Raw genomic sequence first — 12474 nt, 5'->3', positions numbered from 1 at the left:
GTGAATGAATAGGAATAATCATCTCTAGCAACTGAACAGAGTAGACAAAAAACAGGCTACACAGGAAAACCAGATCAAATGAAGTAAGACTTAAATGTAATTGTTCTAATAAAATTACTCTAAATTACCTCACTATCTTCCATAGCCACTTCTCCAGAAGGAGGCTTAAAAGAGGCCAGCATCTCTAACAAATCAAACAGGGTGGTAAGATGAGGTTCTTGCAGGAGTAAAAGCATTGGAATGTTGTCCTTCTGAGGAGGAGGTAGGCAGGAAGCTGGGAGCTGGACACCTTCACCTTTGCGTTCTCTCCTGGGGGCACCAAGGGACACAAACACCATCTGGAACAGACAGACAAGGAGCAGAGAGACAACTTTATGACAAGCCACAGAACGCTTCCAGAAGGGTCAGAATTAAAAAATTAAAGACAAATTTTTGTTTTGCAGTCAAATTTTGGCTTTGCAGCATTTTCAGCAAGTGCCACAAATGAAGTTTGGGTTTGCTTTCAGTTAAGGCATTCATGGTGTAGCTACACTTTATGTCTCAGATTTTAGCTTTCATATTTTCAAAATTCTGTACTGCTTTAGTGTGTGGGCCGGGGCTTCATATTAAGGGATGGTGAGCTCTCTTCATAGAGCAGGGAGACAAAACAATCCCTTCTAGCTGGGGACCAAGGACAAATGATCCAAACCTCAGGCCCAAGAGCATAAACAGCAGAATGAAGAGAGAAAAACAAGAAGGATGGGACCTCATGGGCTGAAGCTGTAATTGGAAAGTTAACTCCAATATGCAAATGGAGCAGAACTTATAAAAGTGAGAGACCTTTTGTCCAGTCCATTTTGTGACCATTTTGGGTGTAGCCCTGGCTGGGCTCTTGTACTGCCCAAGGTGGATCCATTAACGATATCCTTTTAATAAATCCCTACTTTATTCTTTAACTCTGTCCATCCTCAGTTCTAGGTCAGCCTTCCCAAGGCATCACACTCCTGGTTCTGTCCCTGAGGCTGGGGAGACTCCAGTCCTGAGCTGGTATCACCCCAGGGATTGATCACACCCACACCACCCTTCAGCAGAGCAATCAGCTGCAGAACACAAAAACCAAGCCTTGGCCACTGCTCCCAGGGCCTGCTCTCATGCTGCCAGTACCTGCATATCCTTAAACCCCAGCTCATGGAGCGTTTTCTCATCATAGTCAGTTGTCAGTTCGTGCCCAGATGAAATCATTCTCACAGGTCCCATGAGGCCACCTAGGATAAAAGCCTATTTTTCAGCAATATTCTGGAATCCTAGCTTCAGTTTCATTGTTTTAACAGTACACATTAAAACTATGTGAGGCACAGTTTTTTGCCTCAGTAGAGGCAAAAACTTGATGCAATTTCCTCAAGAAAAGTGGTTATTACATTAAACTAAATTTACTTGCAAGTATTCACAAATAACCTTTGCAATACCAGGTCATCCAACTTTGTAGTGAAGTGTTTATAATACAAATTCAAACATGCCTTCCATATTTTTTGTAGTAAATGACACTATGCCACAGAAGGATAATAGAAAATGATTGTGATCGTCAACAAAACGCCCTTGTACCATACACTTGTGGTCAAGTCAAAGAAGCATTGATTAATCTTACTTAAGTGTAAGTTGGAACCAAAGAAGTCACACCCACTTCAGAAGGTAAAAACTGAGAACACCCTGCAAAGAACTCAACACTGAACAAAAAACCTGAACCATTAAAAGATTAAGAATTAAATTCCATTTGTTGCAGACAACCAAGCCTCTCTTCTAACAAGCAGACTTTGCCCAACATGACCACATTTCTAAAATGCCAGTTACAACAAAAATAATTATTTTCTGCTATGTGGTGGAAAACAAGACAGTTTCTTTACTAAAACTGCTTCTGATGACTAGCTGGAAAAGGATTTTACAAAGAAGGCAATTAATGTGTCCAAAATTCAGTCTGGTTTACTTGCATTGTATCTCATTAAAACCTGGTTTTTAGAAGCTGGTAAACTGTGAAGAGCAAGTCTGAATCATGTTTAAACATATACTAACAGCAGTGTTGGAAAGAACTGTTCACCGACAGAATTTATTCAGATAATTATTCATTACATGCTAACTCACGCTTATAATGAGAAAGAAATCCAAGAAAACATAAAGATAATTCAGAAAACATTTTGAACAGCAATAACTGATAAAAATGCTGTAATATATAGTATCAGGGATGTAACATCCTCTAGGAAGGATAAAGCAGGAATTTTCATTCACTCACAAACACAAAGAAGGAACAACAAGAGGATGCATATTCACTACACAAAGCAAGGTGACATTCTAAATTAGGAGCCTCAAAGCAGAACAAATAATAATTTCTGCTACTGGATGACCATAAATTAAAAAGCAATTGTAGGAGTAAGAAAAATCTTCCACCTGACTGCAACACATGTATACAGAGCATAAATTATGAATTTCAATCGTGGCTTCAAACTCTGAATCAAATGGCAGAGCCAGAAGTGTATTAATCAGATAAAGTACAGAATAAGATACACAGAAATGGAGAATTTTATCGAGGTATGTGCAAAAGAATCTAGAGTTTACAGAAAATAATATCATTCAAAAAACAAGAAGAAAAGTAATGTGAGAAAAAAAATCTATTGGAACATAGAATTTGAACAGATTCAAGGACTTAAAGGATTTACATTTTCTTTGCAATTTCAAATAAATGGTAGTGCTTTAGAAACAACACTATTAATTAGAAGCAAGGGTAATACTAATTTGAACTACAGGTAAAGAAGATAAATCATAATACTTGCTTAGCTGGGCCATCTGAGCCAAAAAAAAAAAAAAAAACAACCAAAAAAAAAACCCACAATCATTTAAGTTGTAAAGGCAAAATCTCCACGTAGGAACAGCTCACCAGGGAAATCCCCTTTGCGACTGCTTTGGCCAAACTCCTGAAGGTGTGCTTGCTGATTTATCTGCTCCTTCTGCAAATTTTCATACCAATGTGTGACTTCTGCTCGGAGATCAGCCACCTGATCACTAGGGTACATTTCTATGGTCATCTGAAAGAAAAGAGGCATTTCATTTTCTCAAGAGATCTGTGGAATTACAAGCATTTAGCAGGGGAGGGTGTGCCTGGAAAAGGAATTTTTACTCACCTTGTCAGGAAGTCCAGCTGGCTGACAGACAATCCTTAGAGGTAGCGACTGTTTGTCACTCAGGGCTTTCAAGTGACTGCTGATGCCAGTGCCTTCAATCTGCCACTGTCTCAGGTGATATGCAAACCTTAAGCAGGGAAAAACAAATAAGTGTTTTTGTCAAAGCCTATTTGACACAAATGTTTGCTGAACAATGAAAGGCAAAACCTGCAAATGTTATTTTTTTTTTCAATGACAGGAAGTTATTGACAGCCTTGCTATGTTTCAAATAAAATTAAAATAACTTTGAAGAAATTTCTTTGTTGAGGGATGGGGAAACATGAACACATCCATGTATTTTTATACAAGAATAAAGGCCAAATCTGTTAACTGTTTAAACTTTATTATCTTTCACAATTATTCCCTACTCTCCTTCCTTTACACAAAGAAACCACTCCTTAAATTAATGATCACTCTTAACACACTCATCATTATAGTAAGAGGAATAGAAATAAATTCTACATCCAAATATATCAATAGAGTTGTTTACCTTCTCCTAAAAGCCTCCAGATGTGTTTTCAGCATTAAGAGCCCTCTTTCAATAATGGTCAGACTTGAATGAGAGTCTTGCTCCAGGTTACTCGAAGCTATCATCAGACTCTCCATACACTTGCTAATAAATTCCTGTTCTTTCTCCAGACCAGTTTTACCTGCAATACCAGTTCAAGTCAATTTATAGGCACAGCTTTGGAACAATGCATTTTAATACTACTCATAATAAAAGGATAGTGCTGGGTATTGTTTACAGCACTGTGAACAGTAAAAGAATAAAAGCTCAAAATGAAAGCTGATACCATTAATGTAGTAGGAGTTGATGTACTGGATGGCTGCTCGACTGACATCTCCAGACTGTGCCCTTAAAGCAATGCCCCAGAACTGGTCCATGCCACACAGCTGTTGGACAAAAGGAAAACGAGCACAGAAACAAAATATTGCCTCATTATTTTACTGGGAGTGAGGGTTTTCTGATCTGAGACATTCTTTTTACCTCTTGACTCAATCATTAACAACATCTCACTTTCTCCACTGCTTGCACTGTCATCACTGCACACACCAATTAATACAGAACTCTAAATTTCTCAGAAACATTTTCAAAGTCAAAAATGAGGAGAACTGGCTGAAATTCAAAATAGCGAAATTTCATTTTTGACTAACAGGAGTACTTCCAAATGACACCCTAAAACCACAACTACAATCAGTATTGCAAGAAAAAAAAAAAAAGCCTCAAATCAATTCAGAGAATATATTTGAAATATAATTTTATTTATGAAGTAATTGCTCTGGATAAAAAACTCCTACAGCACACAATACATAAACTGAGACACATTTTACAACACATTTTTAGTCATAGTTAAGTATGAGTAACAGAATGTCATTTGACTCTTCTTCATTAGACAAGTAAATGTTACAAAGCTGTTTTTTAAACTCAACAGTGGATATAGCTCAGTTATGATAAAATATGATAAACTGCACAAAGAGATGCAGGCAACAGGTATCACTTTTTGATGGTTTCCTATCTTTGCCTTGAGAGACAAAATCCACATGTGCCAGAGAGAAGAAAAGCAAGAGACAGAATCCAGGCTCACCTCGGAGTTGGAGCCACCATCATAAGCACTCGTAGCCAGTCGAGCCAAATTACACAAATGCTGGAAGAGGTTTAGTCCAGTCATACTGATAGTTTCAGGTTTTAGCTGTGGCATCTAAACAAATGCAAAAAAATGTCAATGCTGGAACAGAGTAATTACAGGGTATTTATTTCACTAGCACTGTTGCTACTCATCGCTGCTATTGTTAACCCCACTCAAATGTAGTAGATTAAATAGATTTGTTCTTGAAAAAGATCATACCCTGAGTTTTGGATAGAATAAAAAAATCAACTATAATTGGCTTAAACAGGTCACCACTGATTTGAACTGTAACAATGCAGAGGGGAAAAAAAGTTACTTCATTTTAACATCAGCTGCTTAACTTATCAACAGCAGGAGAATTTGTTAGCATAAGTGCCATCCATCCAGAAAAAACTTATACATGTGCAGAACTAGACAAAAACCTGTGTAATCCTGGGAAAGAACTAGACTACATTAATTATTGCACAATCTATCAATTTTGTAATGTCACCTGTCAAAACAGATAGAACACCTTGGAGAAAGCTCTGCATGTTTGTCTTTTCAGTGGCTATACTGCTGATATTTGTAGGCTCCTCCAAAAAAGAAAAATCCATTTTCCAGTCAGGTGGAGCTGTACAGCAAAAAGCAAACTATAGTTTTGTGAAGTTTTATTTTTTTCCAAATTAAAATGAAATGCTACACAGTTGCAGACAAACACATGGGCTATTTGTAAAGAAGCACTCAGGTAAATTGTAGTGTGAAAAGAATTCCCACTAATCAATTTCCTTCCTCTCTTCAAGCAGAGAAAAACCTTTGCATGACAAGCAGGGACCTCCTGGACTACTGAAGAGATGATTTCCACAGAAACAATTTTAAATGCAATAAACCGTGCTGATATGGAATGAAACATTCTATTCATTATTGGAATTTTAAGGCTGCACTGAACTCTGCACATACCTTTTCCAAAAAAAGATGCTTGTAAGTCTCCATACCCATGGCATGCTGGTCTTTACTCCGTACTTGATTCAAGAACCAGTGTAGTGCATCATCATAACATTCAGAATCTTCTACTAAGCAGTGCCACAGGATATCCACTTGTTCTAAACTCAGCCCTACAATTGGGGAAGTATTTTTAACTATCCTTTATAACACCAAATATTCCATAAAACCCAAGAACACACAGAAAAATATTAATACTTTTGTCAGGTCACAGCATGACAATTCCATTATCTATAGTGAGACCACCCAAATATCAATTGTAAAAAGTGTAATTTCTTTCTTCATAAGGAAAATTAATTTCTGACAGTATTGGAATATGAAGAATTATTCCTTTTTGGAATATAGTACTCCAGTAAAAGACCTCATTATGGACACTAACAATTATGTACCATAAGTACATAACGCATTATCTTCCTTTAGTAATTACTACAATCCTCTTCTTTAGAAAAACTGCAGCACAGAGAACATGAAAATTTGTTCTCACAGAACTGCAACAGAATTTGAACTCCAATGTTGGTTCTGTGCTTTTGCCAGAAAATCTTCCTTTTTTTGAAACTGTCTCAGAGATTATTCTAAATTGTATGTTTAAAATAACATATTAAGCTGACATGGATTGCTAAGAGGTATTTTTGCCTTACTCTGGGGTGCTTCTGTGGTAAGACAACCTGAAATACTCACTGAAATGATCTGGGGATCCCAGAGTTGAAAACACACATGTCAGAAACTGAAGACGAACCTGAACCTCTGCACTGTGGCTGTATCTAAATGAAAATTTGGACAAAAAAATGGAAGTTTGTTTCATTGTTTATTGCCATAACTTCTATCCTACTCATCCATGTGCCTCTTAAAAGCATAAATAATTGTTTCTTTGAAATTTCTTTCTGAATTTCTAGTTCAGTGTATGGCCCAAACACCACCTGAAGAGGTTGCAAAACCACCCCAAACAGCAGAATGACATAACAGTTGTCACTAGATAAAGTCCTTTTTCTCTTGGGAATTGAGAAGGGGGAATAGGAGTGGGGTTTAGGTCTTACAGTCCAATTCAAGTGTATCATTTTGTCACCTTGCAGGATCTACCTTATTTTTTCCCCTAAGTTGTAAAATGCTGATATTTCTATTCTAAATTTTCCATTCCAAATGACACAATTTCTTTATAAAAATATATTCATAACCTACATAAAATATTGACTTTATTTCTAGCAGCAGAACAATTTCTCATTTTACCTGAATTCAAAGGATCCCACCTTCCTAAGTAACTCCTCACTTAAGCAACATCTAATATAAAGCGTGAAGTTAGATTTGAAGAAGATAAATTGGACCCACAAATAGCAACATTTTTCAGATGTGGGTGCCCATATTGACGTTGACATCTGTCAAAACATGAACAGTCTCTTCCTCTGGGACTGGGGAGTTGGAAATTGCATTGCTTGTTTATATACACCTGATTTTAATCACACAGATTAGAATGTGCAGATGGATGTATTCAAACAAAAAAATCATGCAAAGGCTAATGACAAATTTTAAAACTAAAACATTTTAATAGTTCTAGTATACAAAATCACTAAATTAATTTGAACATCAAAACCTTCATATTTGCACACAAATATTCAACATGACGTCTAACAAAAAAATGACATGAGTTAGGGTTTTTTAAGAAAAAGGAGCTATTTAAAATGTTTTTACAGACTTTTGTCTCTCTAAGCCAGAAATGTCCCTACAGAAAGTCTTTACTTACAAGAACACATCAGCAGCAACACTGATTAAAACCATAAAATATCAAACACTCCACATCAGCTGTGTACTTACAGTGCATGTTTGTGTCGTCCCTCTCTGACTGCCTGGATGTAGTGTACCAAATTATCAAAGAAAAGTTTCATCATATTTAGTTCTTTTTCTGCCCACCTGTGGCAATTTAAAGGACAGAAAGTATTATGGTTTGCTTAAAAAGATCAGAAAAGCCCCAAGAAGCAGAAAGCTATTACAGAAAAATGGCACACACATAACTCTCCAGAGTAAGCATTCAATTTTCCATCTCAGGAGCATTTTCCAGTACTGTACTCTCTTCTTCCTTGCAATCCTTATGGTTTCCTAATGTTATTTTCAGTGTAGGACTGACAGAACACTCCCTGTGGAGCCCATGAAAACTGTTCCTAAAGGCCCTAATTCAGAAAAGGTCTAACTCGGAACTGGGCATACGTTTAAATGTCACATCAAAAAGGCCAAGAAAAATTGCTTATTATCACTGTCACCTTTTCAGAAGTTTTGTCAGTCCATTCTCTACAGCTACAACAGGCAGTTACATGGTTTGTTCTGCTAAGGAATGCTGAACTCTGTATTATCTTTACCTTTCAAAGGGTTTTATACACTAAAGCGCCCCCTAAATTCTTTGGACAGGGTGCTACTTACATTGTTATCCAATGTGTATCATAGCTGCTCCCAAATTGCTGGAATGTTCCAAACAGCTTGGGAAGAAGACGAAGTGAAACTACTACAGATCTAAGGGAGAAAACAACACATGATTATTACAAAACTGAAATCATTGATTGAAAAATTCCTTTGAGAAGCTCCATTTCTGTGAGCAAACCAACTAAAGGAAAGTGCTGTAAATCACAATCATAGAGTGATTTGAGTTGGAAGGGACTTTAAAAGTCACTTCATTCCATCCCCTGACAAGGGCAGGGACATCTTCCACCCTCCACTATTCCAGGTTGCTCCAGGCCCTGTCCAACCTGGCCTTGAACACTTCCAGGGATGGAGCAGCCACAGCTTCTCTGGGCAACCTCTGCCAGGGCCTCAACACCCTCACAATCAACAGTTTTTCCCTCCTATCTAATCTATACATACTTTCTTAAATTTTGAAGCCATTGCTCCTTGTCCTGCCACTCCAGGCTGTTGTAAAAAGTCTCTCCACATGTCTCTTCAGGAACTGAAGGCCACAATTAGACATTGAAGCCTCCTCTTTTCCAGGCTGAACAATCCCAATTCTCTCACGATTTTCTCACAGGAGAGGGGCTCCAGCCCTCTCATCAACTTCTCTGGAGGTGCTCCAACAGGCTCATGTCCTCTTGTGAAATGCCCCATCAAGTCAACCAGTAAGTTTTCTGAACCTGAACTACACTTCAATTTCTTTACATGCAACTCCTTGGACACACAGCTGAGAATAATCTCTCAGCATGCTTCTAACTCATCTCACAAAAGCAGCTCTCAGCAAAAAGATAACACCATAACACAGCAGGTGATGTCTAGCATTCATCCGTACCATGAAAATAAATTCCACTTTCACCAATACAATCTCACAGCTTTGGCTGGTATTAAAACAAGTTCTCTGAGGTCAAGATGCTCCTTCCTCACAAAAACTAGACCCCCTAACACACTTGGTGGAAAAGAACTTGTCTGCTGCTCAGCCACTTGCGTGTAAAATCTGAATATTCAGTATAAAATGCTCAGGCCAAGGCACCTGACCTTGCCCTCTACTCAGTGAGGTGCTGACCTGATTTTACCAAAGGCAGGAAAGCAGTAAGCTCTGGCACAAGGGAGAACAGACAAATGCAATAAAATGAGAAATTCAGGACACCATAACAAAAAGAAATGGAGCATCAGAAACATCCACAACACTTTGGAAACTATTTTTATTATTTTGCTTTTGCCTAGTTTGTCTTCCTGTATAATGAAATAACCATTAAAGCCAACTAGGATTTCTGGTATGTTGCAAAAATAAAAATAACATACTTATAAAACAGATAATTTATGATTGAAGTTACCTGTTGTTTGCTAAATTTTCTAAGCAGCCTTCAATAAATCTCATTCGAATCTGTCTGTCAGTGAACCAGCAGACTAAAGAACAGAGCAGCTTCTCTGCCTCATTTATTAACCCTTCAGAGAGATGAATCTACAGCAAGTAGAAAGAAAGGTCAGTGAATATTTTGTATTTATTTTCTTTTTTAAAATAATGTTTTCTGGTATTGGACTCACTGCATCTTCATCCTGGACCAGATCCCAGAGCAGGGTATTTCCTTTCTTACAAACATTATCCAAATTAATGTCTGTCACGGCATTGCTGTTGTACTGATGTTTGTGAACTGCTGGTCCTGCACAAAATAAAATGACTATTAGTGAACAAACAGAAGGATCCATCTGAATTGAACATTATTGCCTAAATGCACAAACAACAACACATTTTATTTGTTAACTTGGGCTATTTCAAAGTGCAACAACATTGTAATTGCAGCTTTTTTTACATGTGGGTTCTTAAAAGACCATACCATACCCAACAGGGCAGTTGGGCCAATATTTACACTGCTTTTGGCTAATGGCAAAGTGCAATTAAAAACAGCACTGAAGTACAAAAGATGTAATAGCTTTTTAATTTAATTCATACTGCAATTAATATATTTCTTAAGCTTTTCTGTGGTGCCATGGTCCAAAGAGAGTTATCTCCATAACCACCAGGGCAGGAATGCAGGGAAGGAACACATTTCAATAAACTCCCCTCCTACTATAGGATTCCATTCATCTAACTGAAAACCAGGGAAAACAAACAGCATTTTTCCATGTGCTACACATCAAAGTGCAGGATTTTATAAACTCATCATGTTTTCATAAACACTGATAGACATTTTCTTTCCTCTCTGTGCCCACAGCTGGCACCATTCATTGATCTAGTATTTAATACTATTTTCATGGAACAGCAAAGTCAAGTAGAAAATTCAGACTGCACACAGAACACTGTAATTATTTGCACATGCAAAACTAGGGGGGGGTCAAAAATAAAATGCACTGAAGGCCTCACACTCAACCAGTAATTTCAATCTTCAGTTAGACAAATAATATCTATGGAAAATATTGAAAAAATATGCTGATTTATAGATTTATGAAGTTTTTAATAGTTTCTTCAACTCTGCAGTGTAGAAAAAAAATCCAAATTTTCAATGTCAGGCTAAAATTATTATCATAAAAACTTCTCATTCAATTACGTCAGGGAAATATATAAAAAGCACTGGGTTTGCTGTCTGCTGGACAAGAGCAAAACTTGGTTTTTGCAGGCCAGCAAAGAAAAACATGAACCTTTCACCAAACCTGCTCTCCATTATGTTTAAAACCAGGGTAAAAGAGAAAAATAAAGCTGCCAAAATAGCATATAGAAAGATGATATAATTCCTGAGAAGTGTTTGAGGAGCATTTTAAATTGCACCCTGAAGTAAACCAGAAGATTTAGCAGTGTAAGATGAAATAGCATAAAATGCCCTTTTTATAGCAAACTCCCAAAAGTATCAAGTAATCTTTTAAGTCATTTTTCCAGAATTATCTTCTCTAGAGTCCATTATGGTTAATTCATTTATAGGTTAATTTATGATGTCAAATGTACAAAACCATAGTAATGTGCACCCACCAGCACAGAAAATTGCAGAAAGTTTTAGACTGGAAAATCCTTTAAAGAGAGTCTTGCATTTCAGTACTACCTTTCTTTACACTTAAATAACCTATTAGGAAAAAACACTTACTAGGTTCTTCTGTGCCTTTGTTTTAATTTGCATTCAAAGCTCCAGATTACATGGAAAGGTGGGGGACTTAAAAATATAAACACAGCTAAACACAAATGAATGTTTCTGTGTTGACAAATGAACACGGATACAAAAATTCATCTCTTGGAGAAACATGAAGTTCTCAGCAGTCATCATTGGTTTGTTGTTTTTTGTTTTTTTTTTTTTAATACAAATAAATTATTAAAATAATTTCATTATCTTAATTACTGGAGACTAATTCAAAATGACAAACTAAGTTTTTCAGTTGTTCCTTTATAACTCTTACCTTGACTCAGATGTTCATGATAGATAGAGGCCAGGTTTGGGAGGTGCTGCTGAAGATGAGATGTTAGCTCAGCATGGGAATTAATCTGTACAAGCTCTTCTTCACAGCCAGACTCTTCCCCATCAAAATCTGCCATATTTTTCTCTGATTTTGCACTGACTTGAGAACTACTGCAGCTGACATCATCTGCACTAAGCATATCATCAACCATATGTCTGTAAAAGAAGAGTATCAGAATGGACAATATCAAAGAGGAAGTTGTTTATAGCTGAACACAAGTGAGCAGACATCTCCCTAAAGCTAAAGTCAGAATTAATCATCTGTTTGAACAACAGCCCTTGTACAAATTGGCAAAACAACTACAGATAAGTAAACTAAAGGTCTCACTAGCATGATGACTCTGTTGGCTTCTTAGTGTTAACTAAATGCAGCATTTTCCAACATTTTTTAACATTTTCTTAAATGCTGCCTTATTTATTCAATACCAAAACTTAAGAGAAACCTTTAATCAAACATTAACGAATCAGATATCTGTGTAAATGTCTGTGATAACAATCATCTCTGCAAGACAAAATTATCCTGAGGTACAGCAGAATGTCCACACACCAATTTCTGCCCAGATGTAGGATTTTGTTACCACTTTTATTTCTGTTATGGAAGGAGTCAGAAGAAACTGCATCAAGGGAAATATAGGCTGGATATTAGGAAGAAGGTTTTTTACAGAAAGGGTGATAAAGTACTGGAATGGTGTGCTGGGGGAGGTGGTGGAGTCACCATCCCTGGATGTGTTTAAGAAAAGTGCAGATGTGACACTCAGTGCCATGGTTTAGTTGAGGTGCTGGGGCATGGACTGGACTCGATCTTTAAGGTCT

At 37.1% G+C, this 12474-nt stretch overlaps 1 protein-coding gene across 9 annotated transcripts in view; it reads right to left on the bottom strand.

Moving 5' to 3' along the window:
• Positions 1-12474, bottom strand: part of USP34 (ubiquitin specific peptidase 34) — a 111384-nt gene that overhangs the window by 46658 nt on the left and 52252 nt on the right. For all 9 annotated transcript variants that reach the window (XM_077781979.1, XM_077781983.1, XM_021527492.3 and 6 more), the window contains exons 16-29: positions 11603-11817; positions 9767-9882; positions 9556-9683; positions 8201-8290; positions 7601-7696; positions 6473-6555; positions 5753-5907; positions 4775-4888; positions 3983-4082; positions 3679-3838; positions 3150-3276; positions 2906-3053; positions 1144-1244; positions 129-338 (exon numbers count right to left, since the gene is read on the bottom strand). In XM_077781979.1, the coding sequence (XP_077638105.1) occupies positions 129-338; positions 1144-1244; positions 2906-3053; positions 3150-3276; positions 3679-3838; positions 3983-4082; positions 4775-4888; positions 5753-5907; positions 6473-6555; positions 7601-7696; positions 8201-8290; positions 9556-9683; positions 9767-9882; positions 11603-11817 (1843 nt within the window). The remainder of the gene's footprint in view (positions 1-128; positions 339-1143; positions 1245-2905; positions 3054-3149; positions 3277-3678; positions 3839-3982; positions 4083-4774; positions 4889-5752; positions 5908-6472; positions 6556-7600; positions 7697-8200; positions 8291-9555; positions 9684-9766; positions 9883-11602; positions 11818-12474) is intronic.

This window comes from Lonchura striata, chromosome 3 (assembly GCF_046129695.1).
Source record: "Lonchura striata isolate bLonStr1 chromosome 3, bLonStr1.mat, whole genome shotgun sequence".
Taxonomy (NCBI): Eukaryota; Metazoa; Chordata; class Aves; order Passeriformes; family Estrildidae; genus Lonchura; species Lonchura striata.
Note: the sequence above shows the minus strand (reverse complement) of the source record. Positions and strands in the feature narration are given on the sequence as shown.